The following is a 21267-nucleotide window of genomic DNA, read 5'->3' on the forward strand; positions in this document are numbered from 1 at the left end:
AAATTCACACGAAGCTCTGAAAATAGTAAAGATATGAGAAAATTAATTACAAATATTCGTTGGGTACATATTCACCATCACTCATAGTCTTGCGCAGGACTAAAAGAAAGAACATAAGAAACAGTTCCTGATTACAAAATGTTCACAATCAAATTGACAAGGCTAGATACTGTATACAAATATGGAAAAGGAAACCATGTTTGACACAATAACAGCAAATATTTAATCTCATCTCATCAGACTTTTCCAATGTTTAGTTTTCCTAATGTCTAGCTGTGGATGCCTTGGTTTAAGAGGGACATTGATAAACTTGTTTACCCCAAAGTGGGGTAAACAGGATGGTGACTAGCTTTGAGCCCTGGACATACAAAGATCAATTGAAGGAATTTGAAATATTGAGAGTGGAGAAAAGAAGTCTTGCCAGGGGAATAGGAGTGAGGACATGACAGTTGCTTTCGATTACTTGAAAGGCTATCTTGTGAAGTCATTGTATTTGCTGTTCTCCTTGGTCTCAGAAGTTAAGAAGAAGGGGCTATGGATAGATTTTTCAAAGAGGCAAATTTGGATTTACAGTCAGGACAATTTCTTAACCATTAGAATTGCCTAAAGGTGGAATGGACTGCCTCAAGACGTGGTGAGTTCTTCCTCTTTGGAGGTCTTTTAGCAGCTCCTGAATCACTACTTGTTGGTAATGTTATAGTAACGATGGCAACAGTCATTGCTGTTATCATCAGGAAGTCTAATTAGACAGAAGGCCTGGGAATGATTCTACTAGGTGTTGACGATTTTAAAAGATGAGTAAAAAAGATAAGAAGAATATATTGGGGAGCAGTGAGAAGGATAGAGAATATTACCTAATATAGCTGGGGTGCATGAGTAAAAGTCAATACAAAGGAGAAGGGATTACAGGAGCAGGTCACACTTGAACCTCCCTGTCATTGAACTGGTCAAAGGAAGGAAGAATACACACTTATATGCACAGGTGGTTGGAGATAAATACATTTCAATCAAAAGGGAAATTTGAGGGCAAAGAAAGTAGGGAGTGGGAACTGGAAGAAGGATAGATGAATGTAGGGATAAGTCCAAAGAAAAATCATTCCAAGTAAATGTGTGCAAAAATATTTAATTTGGTTTCTGAGGATGATGAATGGAAATCTGTGGGAGTGCCCAGCAGTCAGGAAATGACTGACCAAGTTATAGTATACAAATGTGGTGGAATGTCATAAGAAATGATGAAAGGGCTGATTTGGGAGAAACCTGGAAAGATTTGTATGAATTGATGTAGAGTTAAGTGAACAGAATGAGGTGAATAATTTGTAGAATGACATTATTGTAAATACTAACAACTCTGAAAGAATTAAAGCTCTTAATAGTGATCAACCAGAATTTTAGAAAAATAATGATGACACATGTTGTAAATTTCCTGATAAATAAAAGACTCAGAGTGTATATTTGCATACATACATACATGTACACATATATGAAAGGATATATAAATATATTTAAAACCACTTATGTTTAAAGCACATAAACATACACATAGACACAAGCATGTGCACATACATGCATACACGCCTACATATATACACATACATCCATGTATACATCCATACATATGTATACATACACACACACACACACACACACACACATATATATACTTTTGGGCATGACCAGTGCATACATTCGTTTTTCTTGGAATGGGTGGGGAGTAAGATAAAATACATCTTTTCTGATTGAAAAAAATTACCTAAAAAAAGAATATATATTAAAAAAACCACCTTAAAACTCATCTAGTCTGATTCCTTCATTCTGAAATGAAACTGAAATCCAGAGAGATTAATGGACTTTTCTGAAATGTTATAGATAGGAAGTCGAGGGACAGAAATATAAACTCAGGTCTACCAACTTGAAACTCAAGTTTCTTTCTGTTGTACCACATTGTACACAACATTGAAATACATTTCCTTGAATCTCATTTAGTTAGAATCTCTTTCAACCAATTATTCCTCCTAGTTAATATGTATATCGCCCTTCCTGAGGTTAAGGGGTTCTCTGAATTTGTCCATTTGAGTCTTCATATTTTCCAGAAACATTGGATCTAGAGTATGCAAGAGGCCCTGAACATGTCAAGAACAAACATTACCATTCCCCCACCCCCGCACCTTCAGCCACTGCCTGTCCATCACTACCCCAGCTGACATAATTTGTTGTTTGGATTCCCTGTGTATCCTTGGATGTCAAGACAGGTTCCAGTCAATTTGCACTAGACTGGGAAACTTCTTGTGCATCTGGGATCTGTGTAGATAAGCAGACCTATCTTCATAACAGTTCCCAAGGGAAAGAATGCTGGTTTTGCCTTCTTTCCCTGCCACTCCCAATTAGATGGAGATTTCTACTACCCTTCCCTATATTTGTGACAGTTTCTTAAATGTGCAAGCTTCTCTTTCAATTAGAAACTCTATGCATTTGCTTAAGGTTCAACATGTATGTTCATTTCTTTTGTAATAAATCTAGTAGCAATGCAATGTTTCATGGATATATGATGTTATTTTTAGTTGACGCTATTTGCCAGGCACTGTGCTAAGCACTTTACAGATATTATTTCATTTAATCCTCACAATAACCCTGGGAAATAGGTGTTATTATTTTTTCCATTTTTACAGGTGAAGAAATGGAGGAGAATAGAGATTAAGTGACTTTTCCAAGGTCACACAGCTAATCTGAGGCTGGATTTGAACTCTGGTCTTCTTGGGGAAGCTAGGTGGCACTCATCTTCCTGAGTTCAAATCTGGTTTCAGATATTTAGCAGCTGTGTGACCCTGGGCAAGTCACTTCACCCTTTTTATCTCAGTTTCTTCATCTGTAAAATGAACTGGAGAAGGAAATGTCAAATTACTCTGCTATATTTGCCAAGAAGACCCGAATTGAGTTCATGAAGAGTTGAACATGACTGAAGGAAATGACTGACAACAGTTTACTGACTCCAGGCCCAGCATGTCCACTGGGCCACCTAATTGTCTATTTTCTACTTGTCTTTTTCTTTTTACAGAATCACAGGGTCATATGTCTATAGTTGGATAGAACTTCAAAGATTATTTACTGAAAACTCTTGTTTTACATGTAGGAAAACTGAGGTTGGGGAGGAGTAAATGACTTGCTCAAAGATAAACCTTTACTTTTATGAGTAGTGCTCTTTTGGATGGATGACTTTTCACTTTGCTAAACTTTCATCTATGTCAAGAGGGGGAAGAAGGGAGACCGTTAAAGTATGTTTTTAGTGATCTGGTCATAAAATGGTGAGACCTAGGACTGGATTCAAAACTTAAAATATTTTATTACTGTATGATTGGTTTCCCTTATGATTGTATTTTTTATTGTATTTTATTTCACATATTTAAAAAAATTCATTATCTGAGAAAGGATTCTTAAAATTCACCGGACTATCAAAGGCGTTCATGAAATAAATAGGTTAATAATCTCTGGACAGATGTTACCTCTGATTGGAGAGTAATAGACATGTATAAAATAAATTCTAGAGGAAAAGTTTTCACAAGATTTATGAAAAAGAGATAAAAGTCTTCCCTAATATCTTTTTCAAAAGTTTGCAGAAATTTTGCCTCCCCCTTTCTCCTCCTCCTCCTTTTTTTTCTTCTCCTTATACATCTTTTGCTAAATCTCCTCCTCCTCCTCCTTCTGCTCCTTCTTCTTCTTTTTCTTCTCTTTCTCCTCCTCTTCTTACTCCTTTCCTTCCTCCTACTTCTTCTCATTCTTCTTCTCCATCTTCCTCTCTTCCTCCCTCCATATGTATATGTATATATATATACATATGTTTGCTTATACACATATACACATTATATATATATATATATATACATATATATATTTCCCACTCTCCAGAGAGCTAATTGTTGTTGCTGTAAGTATGCGTGTGTGCATGTGCACATGTGTGTGCATGCAGACACTAAGCTACAAGGTTATGCCAGTAAATAGTTAACAACTAGCTCTCTGTGGAGTATGAGAAATCTAGGTAAGGCACACATTTGAGTTTAAGCTGCATTAGTAACATTCCCCATCACTTGCCTAGACAATTAACAAAGTGATGAATCAAGCCCTGATTTGTAATGTTTGCTGATTTCCAAGGTGTAAATGCTCACACTGAACATGTAATAATCTACTTTTGTCACACCATTTGGGCGGGTTCTAGCACGCTGCTTCTTAAAGTGTGTCCATGTTGTTGCCCTCCAGTAGAATGCAAGCTCGTTGATGGTAGCAGGGGCTGTTGGTTTTATTTGTTTTGTTCTTTATATTGAGTATTCAGCACAGTACCTGGGAATGTACCATATATAGCATATTGCAGAGCATATATACTACAGAGTATAAGCTCCTTAAGGATAGGAGTTATTTTATTATTGTCGTTGTACCACTCATGCCTAGGAAAAGATTTTAATAAATGTTTATTGATTAAACCTGTAATTTAAGGCCTATGAATAGCTTATGTGTTCATTGCATTTTTTAACTTGTATCAATAATGGACATGTATTTGTCAGGACCCATAGTATCAAATGAAATTTATTTATACATATACAGATATGTGTGTGTGTGTATGTATATGTATATATATATATATATATATACAAACACATATGTACAAACCATTTTGTGAATCTTTAAGTGATATGTAAATGTTGGTTAATATTTAAGAGAAGGATGGATTTCCATATAGTCAGTTTTACAAGAAAATCACAACTGATATTGTGACTCCAGAAAATTAGCTAAAAATTTTCATATTTTTCTATCTTCCAAGGTCAATATTTTTAGTAGACCTTCTTTAAACAATAGTAAAACATACAGAAATTCTTCATTTTACCCATGCAATTCTAATGGTGCTTTGAAACGTCTTTTTTTAGATCTGACATAATTAAAACTAAATCATGCTTTAAATCAATTACAGTCTGAGGGAGACAGAAGATAGTAAAATTTCATTTTGATACCTTATGAGCAGAAAGTAGAAGACTGAGCTTCAATTGCACATAGATGTAAGATAATAGAAGTAATGAAAAATAACCCTAATTATTGTAGCTAAAATATGGCAAATTGCATTGGTTGTTCCCTGAAAATTGTGGTCTAAATGTGATGAGAAAGCTGAAAAAGAGCATCGAGGAAATATGATGGATGTTTTGGAAGCAAAACAAACATACTATTCTACTTCATAACAAAGCAGGAATCTTTGTTCTTGAAATTCTATGGAAGTCATCATGATGGTTCTCTAAAAGAGATTGAACAGAAAAAGAGGAAGCCCAGATAAATTGATCAAAATAATGATGGATCTTCCAGAAAATAATACATTAAAAATAGGAGATAAACCTCAGAGGGTAAGAAACATCAAAAATTAATACAAATAATAAAGGTTAAAGAGAGGAAATATAGTGGAGAGAGTCAATCTTAGAATTAAGAAGACTGGGGTCAACTCCTACCAATACATTCTATCTATGTGACCCTGGACAAATCACTTTACTTCTCAATTAATCTAAGAGTACAAGTTGAAGAGAACGTGCCAAACTGAATTGAAAAAGGAATGTTTCTATACATGAAGTTTTACACACAAGTGAAATACTATATCCAGTCCTTATTCTTTAATAAAGAGTATCAATAATATAAGTGGAGACATGCTCACCAAGATCTGTAAAGCTAGTATTACAGTACTCCTTCAAACTTTTAAAAAGGAATTTTGGGGACCAGCAAAGCAAGATTACATTGGTTCAATGGGTACTAACCTTATTGAATCCATTACTCAGGTATGAGAATATGAATAAATTAAAAATGATTTGTAAAAATTCAGTGTAATAGCTTTATTAACATTTAAAGGGAATCCAAAACATTGCAGTGAGCTTCTCTAGAATATTGTCCTGAAAACCAATGCCTGGCAAGGAGGCATTTTTATAACTTTGTCTGAGACTGAAGAGTGAAATGGATAGATCACGAATACACCAGTGCTAATTCTTGTGGAATTTCCAAGCCCAACACATGGAAGAGCATGTGGTTTTGCAATAGATGCACCATTGGCTATAGTCATTGTTAGCTAAAGGAAAATATTAGCAAATGACACTTACTTTTTTAAAAAAATCTCCTATGTAAGACATCATCAGCTATTAACTTTTTCATAGTTTGAAAATATATCACACTCGCACTTGGTAATAGACTAGGCTTGCATAAATTCTTGAAAAGGAACCTTTTGAACACAGGATAGTTTCTTAAACCATGCAAAAAGAGTCCAGACCAATCTATTCTGATCTTTTCTCTCTGGCACCCAAAAAAGTTTCAGAAGCTACGACCATAAAAGCTCAAAGAAATTCATATTCCCTTGGAAGTGAATAAGATAGTCCATCTCTTGGCTTTAGGCTTTTCCTTGGGTTATCCCCTGTGCCTGAAATTCTCTCTTTCCTTAACTTTGTCTACTGCTTTCCCTGGCTTCAAGTCCCCATGAAAATTTTCTTTTACAGCAAGTCTTTTGCAACCCCATTTAATTCTAGTGCTTTCTTTCTATAAAGTATTTCCTATTTCTCCAGTATATGGCTTGTTTGTACATATTTATTTATGTATTCTCTCCCCCACTGTGAACTCCTTGAGGGCATGAGTAATGTTTCTCCACTTTTTGTATCCAGAGCACTTAGCACAGTGCCTTACACTTAAGGAATGTTCACTGATTGAGTTGGGTATACTTTAGAGTTAAGGATACAACACCAAAGGAACTTAAACTTGTTTGCACTCTAATTTCTCCTCAAAGAAGTGAGGAGAAAGAAGTGGTATGTTTTTAGGTGCATTCTAATATAGATCCAAAATCTCTGTTTTCAGGACACTGAGATGGCTGAAAATGTGTCTTTGACAACTGAGTTTATCCTTACTGGATTTACAGATCATCAAGAACTGAAGATTCTTCTATTCACACTTTTCCTTATAATCTACCTGATAACCATACTAGGCAACATTGGACTGGTGATATTAATTTCAATTGAACCCCAACTACATTCACCTATGTATTTGTTTCTTGGTAACTTGGCATTCATGGATGCTTTTAATTCATGTGCTGTTACTCCTAAGATGTTAATGAACTTCTTTTCTAAGGATAGAATGATTTCCCTTCATGAATGTATGGTACAATTTTATTGTTTTTGCTTAGCTGAAACTACAGCCTGTTTTCTCCTGGCAGCCATGGCATATGACCGCTATGTGGCAATTTGTAATCCACTTCATTATCCCATCATGATGTCAAAGAAACTCTGCATTAAGATGATCATTGGATCACTCGTAGCTGGTAACCTACATTCCATGATTCATGTTGGCTTTCTATTCAGATTAACTTTCTGTAAGTCACATCAAATCAATCATTTTTTTTGTGATATTCTCCCTTTATGCCGACTCTCTTGTACTGACCCTTATATTAATGAATTGATGATTTTTATCTTCTCAGGCTCAATTCAAGTCTTCACTATAGGAGTTGTCTTACTGTCTTATCTTTACATCCTTTTTACTATCTTTAGGATGAAATCAAAGGAGGGACGAGGCAAAGCCTTTTCCACCTGTGCATCCCATTTTGTATCTATCTCGATATTCTATGGTTCACTTCTCATCATGTATATTCGACCAGGTGCTGTTGATGAAGGAGCCATAGACATACCCCTTGCTATTTTTTTTACAATAGTAATTCCCCTCTTAAACCCTTTTATATATAGTCTGAGAAACAAGGAAGTAATTAGTGCCCTGAGAAAAGTTGTGCAGAAAATCATCTCAGGAGGATTTGGAAAAATATTAGTACACTGATGGTTTCTGGTTGGAATATGGTTAAGTTATTCATAAACAAAGTTATCCAAAAAATGGAAGAGAAATACTTTGGATAGCATTAACTCATAAAAGTAGAAAGTCCAAGTGATAAATGAATTAATAAATACAGAAATTTTGAAATAAGTTACTATAATTATCTTAATTTCAAGTACTAAAAATAAAATTATTTTCAGTATGGATAGTGTCATACAGTAGTGATCAGAAAACTCAAGAAATTAGCACTCCATTAGAGGTAAATATGGAAAAGAGGAATCTGTTGAACGTTACACATAATACCACAGACCTATGCCACTGTAGAATTCAGTAGGAAATATAAAGGAAAATGTGTCAGCATTAGGTAATAGGAGTTGATTTTGTACAAAGTCTTTCTTTTTCTTTGTGTTTTCATTTCAAGTCTCTAGCGTATAAGAAAGATGACAGGAATATAAAATAAATGAAAACTGGAAAACATTGCAACCAGATTAAGAAAAAAACAAATAAAAATGTCAAAATAAGCCCTCTGGCCCCGCAAATCTCACAAAATAGCCTTAACTGAATTTAGTGAGTTCAATATAATCACTCCTTACTTAATGTAAACTCTTCTCCCGTGCTGTTTGGTTCTGAACTTGAAGTTTTCTGAAGGAATTGTTTTGGAAAGTGAATTTTCACAGAAAACACTTATTACATCACTAAAGTCACATCAAAACTTATTGTTCTATGAGGGTAGTTGTCTCACAAATATCATGAGATCATTAACAAATTAATCTTATAATGACAATTCATCACTCTTACTTAAATGATGGTATTTGTATTGAAAATATCATTTCTCATACATTTTACATGAAATAAGTGAATTGCTAAGGAAGGAAAACAAAGCCATTTTTGAACTAGTCAAAAAATTAAAGAAATATTTTCCCCAAATGGTGTTATCTGTCTACTTGCTGAATAAGAAAGCAAAACTGTGTAACCTCTTTGAATTCAGGGTAAATTATTATATTAATGGACTTATTAGCAGTTTAAGATACTCACCTTATATTATAGCAGATTCTATAAATTTGTGGTAATTACCTCAGAAACTTTGAAACAACAAATATTCTTGTTTTACTACTGTTCTTCCTGCTGTGGGGAATACAACAAAATATCCTAAAGACATACTTCCTGTCCTGAAATTACTAGCAGTGAAATCAATACAAAAGAGAAAAAAATTAAACGCCATACAGTATGAAGATATGCTGGATTTGTGGTTCAGATACTTTACAGGAATTTAAATGGCAAAGAAATCAATGAACAGAAGTGTAATAATGGGGGACTTTATACAAGGGGTTAACTCAGGTCTTGAAAAGTGAGCAGGATTCACATAGGAAAGACTAGGATGATTGACTAAGCACAAGAATGAGCAATAGTTTTGAACTAGGTTTGTGAGCACACCGAGAAGAGTAACCTGATTGTAGAAGAGGTATGTGCTGAGGAGCCATGGGTTTGGTTAGGTAAGGTAAGTCAGTTAATTGAGGACCCTGATGGATTGGCTAAGGAACTTTGACTTTATCCTGTAGATGAGAGGGAGCCATTGAAGTCTACTGAGTAGTGCTATACATTGGGAAAATTAAAACAATAAAACAATGTTTTAGAAGTGTTTATTTGTTGGCAGAGTAATTCATGCTCTGAAGTCATGGATTCCAGTGTAAATACTTTTGCAGTAATCTTGTCATGAGAGAGTGAAAACTAGGACAAAATGGTGTAGTAGGAAAATATGGGACTGTTTTTTTGAAGAAAATTGATTTAGGGGAAGTCAAAGAAATACCAAGTTTTGAAGACTAGGTGAAATGATAATTATTGCTAGTGTGGGTGAAATGGTAGCAATGAAATAAGTGTGATTCTTTAGAAGAAAGTTTGTTTTTGTTTTTGTTTTTTTTCTAATAAGATGAGTTGCCTCATGTATCCACTCAGTTTCAGAGAGATTGATTTTTTAGTGGCAATATTCCAGGGAAAAATGTCCAGTTGACATTTTGAGATTGGGGGCTGGGACTTGAGTGGGAAGGAAGAATTTGCCAGGATGATGGGTCAGTAAGTCACTCATATGAACGTTGAACCAGAAAAAATGTATAATTTCTTCTAAGGAGAGAAGAGAGAGCCAGGAGCAGAAAGCCATGAACTATAGCTTCAGAAATGGGCAAAGTCAGAGAACAGGAGTGTAAACAAGCGTCACTGAAGGAGATAGCTTACTACAGTCCAAAGGGGACTGAAAATAAAGATCATAGTCCTAAGTTTTCATTCTACTTTAGCCACTTATAAACTATCTGACCTTGGGCATGTAACTTTAACTATATTTTCTTCATCAACTAAAGAAAAACAGGGTTGAACATAAATTAGTTAAAAATTCTTTAAACTTTAACATTCTATATTGTAATTGTTTCAGTGAAATGGTGGGAAAATGTAGGCAGTAGAAAGAGAATTTTTGTTTCAATGTTTAGTAGTGAAGAGAAGAAAAAAATACAATACAATTAAATGATATGGTCAGACAAAGGATTTTCATTCAAAATAAGGAAGGTAACTAGATATCTGAAGTTCAGAAGGGTGGGAATGAACCAATGATCAATCAATGTACAAACATTTCTTAGGCTTCTATCATGTTCCAGAAACCATAGTAGGTTTTGGGGATAAAAAATGAGAATACACACATGTATGTATACATACAAATATACACATATATACATTTACCCATAATATGCACATAAATGTATATACATGAGCACACACATATGTGCACACAATATTGTGTCTATTATATATACACATATTATATCTGTACTGCTGCATACTTTTGGGGGCCACAGGTGAGAGTTGGATCAAAGATTGACACCAAAGATGGATGAACAGTCCTGAAAAAATGTTTGGCAAGTCCCTGCACTAGAGGTGCTAGTCTTACTGGCCATACTCTGATAAAATGACCTGGGAAAATTGACTAAATCAGGTTGAGGGTAACCCACAGGCCTCAAACCCATCAAAGAGTTAGGTGGATGTCTGCCCCAAGCATGTGAAGACTTCCCCTGGTGCAAAGGACAAATGAGAGCAATTTCTTCCAATGGCCATGAAGATGGCTGAAGCAGGCACTGTGGAGTATTTAGAGCTTGGTCAGACATCACATATGCCAAAGGTATCCACTGTATCCAGGGCCATCATCAGCTGTCTGGCTTTTGTTTGGCCACTGGACTTGGATGACTCAGGAGGAGTGAGTGAGGCTGATGATTTTGTGAAACTTTGCTTCACTTAAATTCAAGTTGTGTGCAAGTCAAGACATCACCCACGATTCTATTGGTCCTCCTCAAAAATGAGGGATGAATAACATGTCTATACATCTATATGTAAATGTATATGCATGTATGTGTATATATATATATATGTTGCCCAGAAACATTTTTATTCTACACACATACTATATGTATACCCACATATGTATGCATATATTTATAAATATACATATACATACATATGCATATCTAAAATGGACCTGTGTTTTCATCAGGATATATAGCTCCTGGAAGGGGAAACTCCTTCTGTCAATGGGGGAAACTCCTTCTATCAATGCATGTTGCTACCTTCTCTTCAGCTTACACTTTGAGAAGTAAGTGACTTGCCAAAGGTCACGCAGTCATAATATATGAGGCAAAACTTGAATTCAGGTACTCCTAGTTCCAAGGCTGACTTTTATCCACTAGGTCACATTGCTTCTCTAAATAAATATATAGAGAACAAATATTAAATGAATGCAAAATAGTTTAGGGAGGGTGTTGCCAGCTGGTGGGATCAGGAAGGACTTCATGTTCAAGGTGAATTGACCTTTAAGATAAATAAAAAGTCCCTCTTTAGCTTGTAAGGCTCTGCACAACCTTGATCCATTCTATCTTTTCAACTTTGCTGGATATGATTTCTCCTCTTGCACATCACAACCAAAGTAACCACCTCTGTGGTCTTCCCCTATGACAATCCACCTCATCCTGTGCCTTTGCATTGCTTGTACCTCAAAGCTAAAACACCCTCTCTCCTAACCTCTACCTCATGAAGTCTTACTCTTCTTTTAAGAGGCAACTTAGGTGCTATCCTTTGCATGAAATCTTTTCTGATCCCCCTAATTGCAATACCCTCCCCCCAAACTGCCTTCTTTAACTACTTTTATATATTTGATTTACTATCTTTATACCATATGTGTTTTTATATATGCCTGTTTTTCCCCCATGAGAATGAAAGCTCATTTTGAGTGTGGTTTGTTCAATCTTTGTACTTACAAGTTTTCCTCACTCACCCATAGTCTCCAGCACCAAGCACAGTGCTTGGAACATAGTGTGTAATACTTGCTGATTGATTGAAAGTAGCACTTGAGCCAAATCTTGAAGGAAGATGATATGATAGTAAGGAGAGAGAGCACTCCAGTCAAGGAATATTTCCGGTGGCACAGAGATGAGAGGTGTTTTCCTCCACATGAGGAACTTCAAGAAGGTCAAGATTAAACACCCTGGAGAGAAAAAAATAAGTAAGGGGAAAATATCCCTCAGTACTCATAATAGGATCAGATTCTACAGCACAAAATGGTTGGAAAACTATGTCCCAGAAGTCAAGTCCCAGTCTGTTGCCTATTTTTATACTGTCAACAAGCAAAAGATAATTCAAGGGCTGTGGACTGAATATGGTCTCTGCATCATAGTTTGCCAAACTCTGCTTTAGATGACTGCTAGATGGATGTGAGATTTGTCATATATCAAATTAAATTCATGTCTAGTGACTGTAACTAAGGCATTTTTTTTGAATTCATATCTATTTACAGACACTTGTTCTTTTGGATAGTGAGGAGGTGGCACAAAGTTTTGTGCATAGCAGATGCTCACTACACTTGCTGGATGAATGAAAGAATAAACCTTACAGAGTTAAGAGAATTCTAAGAATATCTAATGACACTCTAATTCTCATCATTTGTAAGCTTAGACAAAAAGGTAGAAACTATGTATATTACAGAAAAAGGAGAACTAGCCATTCTTAGGACATGCTTAATCCATCTCCTTCTCTTTCTCACCCAATTCTCAATACCTATTAAATGAGCATGACTATAGGCTAATGCAACAATATTTGAGTTGGAGAAAGGAAGGTTTGTGAGATGTCTGTAGCACCAAAGCAATATTCACAGCACCTACAGCAGACATGAATATGCAGGTACAATTCTGAATCATGAAATACAACAGACTCTCCACATGGAAGACAGAATGAAAACATTTATTCAAAGAATAGAAACCTGAATCTCAATACCAAAAATTCAAATCCATCATAGCAAAAGAGAAATTGACCACAATGCAGGTGGCAACACCATTCCCAAGCCTTCCCCTGCTAGGGCCTTTCCCCAAACCAGCTCCCCTAAACAAAATCACAAATAAGCTCTCCCACTCACACTAGGAGCTGCCTTTCCCGGCTCTGATTGATCTCTGACTAACTTCCTCTCAGCTCGGTTCTAGCTCCACCTCTTCCTGCTCCACCCTTTCCTATTCCAGGTGACTTGACTCATGTGACTCAGGATTCCATGTGACATAAGCAGGTTGCATGGGCCTTTTAATGTATGGGGAACATCATACCATTAAGAAAGAAAATTACATTAACAATAAGCAAAAATGCATTATTTGTACAATGCCTTTTCATTCTAGAGGGTTAACCTATGCAAATTCTGATTCTCTTAAGTTGGATATGAATGGAGGAGATGCCATATTGCAGAGGGGGTGAGCAGTGGAACATATATCCTGGATGCACTTCAGGGTGGAAATATAATGGAAGATAGGTCATAATTGGAGGATGATAGTGGAGGTTGCTTAAATCTATTCTCTCTCTTTGTATTCCCATATAAAGTTTAGAGAGTATTAGATCAATTACGGTGTTGCTAAATAAAGTTTGCTAAAAATATAATTGGTTTCAGCAAAGATGAGAGCATGAAAGTCTCACTCCAATGTAGCTTTCTCTACAGTGATTCTCAGCCTGTGGTCCTTTAATTTATTTTTGAAAAAAAAATTGATCTTTGCATTTCAATACAATTAGTTTCCTTTGCAGTCCTATGTATTTTATTTTATACATTTAGAAACATTATTCTGTGAAAAGGCCTATAGGCTTCACTAGATTGGCAAAAGGTTAAGAATTTCTGTACTAGGACAATATTTAGGAAAAATGGCAAATATTGTAAGTGAAATCAGAAAAACCACAAACAGGATAGATAATTTAAAAGAGGTAATGATTACTGAAAGAGAGAGACAGAGAAACACACACACACACACACACACACACAGACCTACAGACAGGGAAATAGAGATACAGAGACAGACACAGAGATGCAAATATGGACAGACAGCCACAGAATGACAAAGATAGGGAAACAGAGAGACAGATATAAACATAGATAGAGAAAGAGATAGAAAGACAGATACAGAGAGAGAAAGACAAAAGCACATGGAAACATGCAGAGATAGAGACCGAAAGGGAGAGACAAAGAAAGATATAGGCAGGAAGAGAAACAGAGACAGACAGACATACACACATAGAGACAGGTAGAAGCAGATACAGAGACATGCAGAGAGAATGAGGGAGAGATGAAAACAGATTCTAAGTGAGAGATGGAGATAGAAACTGAGAGACGAAGGGAAGGGGACAATGGAAAACAAACCCATATACACAATAAAAGACCTGTATTAAGGTTGCTTGTTTTTTTTTTCTTTCCTTCTTCCTTCCTATCCTCACTGTGGGAGGGGGCAGAGCATAGAGGGTAGAGCATAGATAAAAAGATTCCTGCTAAACCACTTGATCCATGGTTTCATTAATCTGGATGCCCCATCCAGACTCTCCTGTTTTCCAGATATATATCATGCCATTGCACCCAAATGGCTCTGGAGGAGAAAGTGAGGCAGGTGACTTTGCTCAGCCCTCCCTTACTTAAATTCAACTCACTTGCAAGATATGGCATCATCTTCTTGACACCATGGTCCTTTTTGTGAAGCAAGGGCACAAACAACAACTAGGATGGGAGAAGAGCCTCACTGGCTCAGGATTTATAGATGGGAAGAGGATAGCAAAGTGTCCTCCAGTAATGACATTCTTAAGATTAGGAGGCAGTAATGGTGGTGGAGGGTGGGAAATATACAGATGCTAAGTATCTATTTAAGATATATACAGATACTAAGAAATATACAGATACTAGGTATCTATCTAAGATAGAACCGGAAAGGTACAGAGCATATATACCAGTATCCCAATCCTAATTTTCCTGTTGAGGACTGCAATGTTCTGTTTAGTTCTCTATACTAAGCTTTCTGGAAGGAATTAGGCTAAAAATAAGTTATCAGCCAAGTCTGCTTACATACTCTAAGCCAAGGGTTGAGAAATCAGTGTGATCATACAGGTGCCTCCTGTCCTACACTGGAATCTGCACAGAGGGATGAGAAAGTATGGCAATGCCTTAAATAACTGTAAAGAGAATATGGGAAATGTGAAAATATTTTGGATATTACACAATTTTCCAGAGCTAAAAACCAGCAGGGAGATTTTGCACTGATCTTTACACTCTGAAATGATTGTAGCCTCTGGCAAAGTGTATTGCTTGGACCAGTATCAGGTGTTCACCAAGGGATGTAACTCCCCCTATTTCCCAGGGATGTCCATCACATGTTCACAATCTCTGTTCCTTGTCACTGACTATCCTTCTGTTCTCATCACAGAACTATAGTTCTGTATACCATAGATTAATCATGACTCCCAAGACTTGGGACAATACTGTTACCACAGGACCCATGGGAACAGTAACTCAACACATAAAAATGATTGTGTCATAGTCCAGTCCAATTACATATATCAGCATTGTCTGTACTCCAATATTTGAAACTCTCCTTCTTGGTGTAGGGTTTTCTTGCATGTCAGTTGTTTTCCTGTCTCTAAAATAAATGATGCCACTGATACACCTGTGTCTACACTGTTCTGTTCAGGTCTGACGCTTCCCAGGTTAGGCAAGAATCCAGAGTGCAGTACATTTCAAAATTTTGTTAACAAAAGAAAGAGCAAAGAGATTTCTACTATCTGACAATGGGAAGGTTATAAATATGAACCAAGAGAATATAAGTATTCAAACCACAAAGATGAACTACTAAGAGAATATCAAAGTACAATTCTAAAAGTTAGAATTCCTTAATAATCCCAAGTAAATCTCCAGGGAAAAAGTATGCATTTAAGTCAAGAGAACCCAACATATGGATGGATGTAGTAAAAGAAGAGATGAAGTAAAAGATAAAGAATGAAATTGCAGCTCTTGGAACAGAACTTGAAAAAAGTTTAGAATAAAAAAAGTAGGAAACCTTAATCTAGTTGCGAACATGCTGAACAATAAAATAGAGAGAAGAAAACTCAATAATGTTTTGGATAACAGTCATTAGAAGAAGATCAAAAGAATGAAAAATTAAACCAGCAAATTAAACCAAAAAATTATCTCTTTTTCAGAGGCTTCTTTCTCACTCCAGCAATGGCTGCAGCCCCGATTTCATTCTCTGATGGATGACTTCCTTCCTGAGCTTCCCTTTCTGAAAACACCCACAACAGCCACTATGATTTCTTCAAATCTGAGCAAGCTTATGCCACTCCAGATGCTGCCTCTCTCCTTTGTCAGGATAATATAGAAGTATAAAAAATGTATATGTACATATATGTATATGTGTATACATGTATATGTATGTATATACACATGTACATATGTATATGTGTGTGTGTGAGTGTGTGTTTGTGTACAAGAGAGCCAAAAACAAGATATTGGGGGATCTTCAACAACTAAAGTGTGGAATGGATAATGTTAAGGGGTCCCCTGAACTTGGCTTTTTAAGTTGCCACATTTTCCAGAAGCACTAGACCCAGAGCATAGAGGAGGTGTTGAACAAGCCAAGGATGAAGCCCCACCCCTAACTGACATAATTTGTTATTTCCTTCCCAAACTGGAATCCCTGTATGTCCTTGGGAGTCAAGACAGGTGCCAGTCAGTCTGCAACAGACTCAGAAACTGTTTGTGCAGCTGGGATCCTTGTAGATAAGCAGACCATCCTATCTTCATAATCTAGCAATTCCCAAGGGAAAAGAAAGCTGCTTTGACCACCTCATTGCTAGTAACCTTTTCTTTGTAGTGCAGACGGAACTAGTCTCTAACTGGTGAATTCTTAGAGCTTCATAAAGAAGGCCTAGAGACAGGTGTGCCAGGAATCAGGCAGCACTGTAAGTAATTACCTTCAGAGCCAGGAATGCTTAATATGCTGGAGTAAAGACACAGCTGATAAACATACATCACAAGTGGGGAAGGAGAGGGAAGGTGGATTACAAAACAATCATTTTTAGAATCTGAGTGGTTTCCCACAAGATCACAAGTCTACAATGCAGGTGTTCTAGAGTCCTACAGGAACAATTGTGTTTCAAGTCTTTGAGGGTTGTTACTTGGTGGGGCACAGAATCAGAGTTGTGTGATGGGAACAGGCTTTATAATGTTTGATTCACTTCACTTAACATGTACAGGCACAGGAATGTAGTGACTGTTGGGAGCATTGTCAAGGGTATGACTGATCATTTCAAGCTGCATTGTAAGTCTCTGACTCCCAAGTCAAAGTCTCCTGAGAAATCTAAATTATTAATATATTCATTACATACATCACATTGATTAATATAAAAAACATAATTTCCATCACATTACTTATTCAGGATTTCTCCTCCCCCTTGGGAAGGAATTCATCCTTTCCTCACCCCTTTAGCTCATTCTCTACTCCTATAACATTCCCCCATAAGAGGAGATTATTCTTTTCCTCTCTTTGTTTCAGTTTCATGCATTTGCAAGCTTCTGTTTGGATTGTGAATTTCTTTCACTTGTAGTTCCACATATGTGTTCATTTCTCTTGTAAAAACACATATATCACTGACTTCTCATTGGGGGACATGTTAACAGTGATGACCTAGCAAAAAAAAAAAAAAAAAGACTGAGAATGAGCAGTTAGAGAGGAAGTAAACCAAAAGAAGATAAGGACTATCAGTGGACAGATTCTCGCTCAGACATGTCTAAACAGTCCAACTAATTGCCCATGTGTAATGTCACAGAATCATTGGAATCAGGGAATTTTAGACTTGGGAAAGACCTTAGAGGCTATCTATTCTAACCCATATGTGACAAAGTGATCATCCATACTTTGCCTGAAGACATCCAGTGACAGGAGATCTACCACTTCCTAAGGTAGCCCATTCCATTTTGGAAAAGTTCTAATTATCAGGAAACTGTTCTTCACATCAAATATAGGTTTGCTCCTTTGCACCTCTCACTCATTGTTTCAGCAATGGCTTTTGAGTCCAAATATAATGTCCTTCCTTGACTGAAACACTCCACTTTTGAATTGAAGACAATTACTATGTCTCACCAGCCACTGTTTCAAGGACTCATCAGGTTGTTTAAACTTCTGTATTTTCCCAGTTAGAATGGTAAAAACTAGGGCATCCTCTGGATGCCCAGTGGAAATAACCACTTCCTGGGAGCTAGTAAGTAACAGAGAATGCCTGAGGCTCTCTTTTCATTGTTCCAGGTTCCCCTTTCTCATTTTCATTCCTAATCCCTAACGCTTTCATAATAATCCTCATTTTATTAAGATTCAACATTTTCTCCAAGATCTCTAGATCAGAGACTTTGTGTTCTTCAGTTAATCCCTGCCCCTGTCAGTATGGCCCATCTTACTTGTGCTGTTACTAAATTAGCTAATACACTCTCTGTCTTCTACCTTTTGTTCTTTGACTTTAGGATATAGTCTTAAAAAACGAAGATCATATTCACTTCTGTGATTGGTGACTGAATACTCAGGGGCAGCTTAGTTTAATTTCTTTATGATGTCAATCAATTTTGTGAAACTCATTAGCAAGGGCCAGGGAATACTCATTGTTTAGGTGTCTTTATTGTCTGTATTGACGTCTCCAAGACCCATGATTAATAATAATATTTTAGTTATCTTTCATACTATTTATAAAGAGAATGTTTTCAAAATCTTTCACCTCTCATTCTTTAATGACTTCTTTTGAACATTTAGGGAGAACTAACTTTAAATTTATTTCAATTCAATCAGCTTCATTAATTTTTTTAAATTTTGATTTTCCCTTTTGAGATACAATGATTTAGAACCAATATCTGGTTCTAAGTTGATTTTATTTACATACTTGGTCTTACTGGCTATCATAGATGAAAACATACCTGAAATGTAGAAACAAATAGAAATGAGATGCTAAGGCTAAACATTGGACTAAAGTAAGCCTAAATATCCTGTTTGGTGATTGAGGACTTTAGGGGGACCATTTTCAGTTGAGTAAGGAATGATAGATAACAAGGAGGTTGAAAACCTGGAAGATTAGAAAGATGGAAGTAATTGTGATAGAAATATGAAAATTTTGAAAAAGGGTAGTTTTAGGGGAAAAGACAATTTAATACAATTTATGACACATGTCACAATCGTCTGTGTCTGCTCATCCTGTGTTAGTCACTGTACATCATTGAAATGTGAGGAGCTGAGTGAGTGTATTTAGGTGTGGAGTGTTTTCCAGCCATTAAATCACATAGTTTTCCCACCTGAACCAGCCATAAGGTGATTAGGGGGAGGGGTATAAGGATGTTAGAGGGAGAGACAAGGAAGTTTCCTTGCATCCCTTCTGTGGGAGGTTGAGTATTGTTTAAATTATAACCTCTTTGAGGACAAATTGTAGGTGCTCACATTTGTGGGAGGGGGTAGAATGGAGAGTAATTGAGATGCAAGGGTGAAGGAAATGTTGTGATTATGTTTGACACAAGTGAATAAGTGTCTGTTTCAGGGAGGATAGGAGAAAACCAGAGGCATGCTGGAGCTAGCTGAAAGCTGATTGTAAAATGTTCTATGTGAGCATTATAACTCAGAAACTGGCAAACATATAAATAAGCACTGGATTTATTGTTTTCTTGATTACCTAGACTGAAGAAACCAATAAAGGTAATGTTGATAATGTAGAGAAATCTGAAAAGCTGTCATGAATACCTCTTTTTTTGAGAACTTATTATTAAGCATTTACCAGAATGATCCAGGATTCAAACCATCTTCCTATTCTCTGATTTTTTGGTCACACATCCTTTGTGGCCTACTTTGCACAATACTGACCTTGGCAACCAGAAACAAAACAAAACTTTTTTAGAGTAAGAGATGAAGTTTGGGAAGTGGTACTTCAGAAAAATGAATCCCAAAGTGAATATTTCAATTCAACTATCCTATTACCTTTTTTTTAAAATTTAATTATTTAACTTTTTACATTTATTTTCACAAAATTTTGGGTTCCAAATTTTCTCCCCAGTTGTTCTCTCCCCCCACGCCAAAACACCAAGCATTCTAATTACCCCTATCACCAATCTGCCCTCTCTTTTATCATCCCTCCCTTCCCTTGTCCCCATCTTCTCTTTTGTCCTGTAGGGCCAGATAACTTTCTATACCCCTTTACCTATATTTCTTATTTCTTAGTAGCAAGAACAATACTCGACAGTTGTTTCTAAAACTTTGAGTTCCAACTTCTCTTCATTCCTCCCTCCCCACCCATTCCCTTTGGAAGGCAAGCAATTCAATATAGGCCATATCTGTGTAGTTTTGCAAATGACATCCATAATAGTTGTGTTGTGTAAGACTAACTATATTTCCCTCCATCCTATCCTGCCCCCCATTGCTTCTATTCTCTCTTTTAATTCTGTCCCTCCCCAAGACTGTTGACTTCAAATTGCTCCCTCCTCCCACTGTGCTCCTTTCCATCATCCCCCCCACCCTGCTTATCCCCTTCTCCCCCACTTTCCTGTATTGTAAGATAGGTTTTCATACCAAAATGAGTGTGCATTTTATTCCTTCCTTTAGAGGGATGTGATGAGAGTAAACTTCATCTTTTTCTCTCACCTCCACTCTTTTTCCCTCCACTAAAAAGTCTTTTGCTTGCCTCTTTTATGAGATAATTTGCCCCATTCCATTTCTCCCTTTCTCCTCCCAATATATTTCTCTCTCACCACTTAATTTCATTTTTTTTTTAAAGTATGATCCCATCCTATTCAATTCACTCTGTGCTCTCTGTCTCTCTCTGTGTGTGTAATCCCACCCACTACCCAGATACTGAAAAGTTTCAAGAGTTACAAATATTGTCTTTCCATGTAGGAATGCAAACAGTTCAACTTTAGTAAGTCCCTTATGACTTTTCTTTGCTGTTTACCTTTTCATGCTTCTCTCCGTTCTTGTGTTTGAAAGTCAAATTTTCTTTTCAGCTCTGATCTTTTCATCAAGAATGCTTGAAAGTCCTCTATTTCATTGAAAGACCAATTTTTCCCCTGAAGTATTATACTCAGTTTTGCTAGGTAGGTGATTCTTGGTTTTAGTCCTA

The 21267-nt window shown here is 36.4% G+C and overlaps 1 protein-coding gene across 1 annotated transcript; it reads left to right on the forward strand.

Annotated features, from left to right (window-relative positions):
* Nucleotides 1-6864: 6864 nt before the first annotated feature.
* On the forward strand, nt 6865-7821 carry LOC140510239 (olfactory receptor 5K1-like). The gene has a single exon (XM_072618689.1). It carries the CDS (start codon nt 6865-6867, stop codon nt 7819-7821), a length of 957 nt encoding a protein of 318 aa, XP_072474790.1.
* Nucleotides 7822-21267: the final 13446 nt, after the last annotated feature.

Source organism: Notamacropus eugenii, chromosome 6 (assembly GCF_028372415.1).
Source record: "Notamacropus eugenii isolate mMacEug1 chromosome 6, mMacEug1.pri_v2, whole genome shotgun sequence".
In the NCBI taxonomy this organism is placed as follows: domain Eukaryota; kingdom Metazoa; phylum Chordata; class Mammalia; order Diprotodontia; family Macropodidae; genus Notamacropus; species Notamacropus eugenii.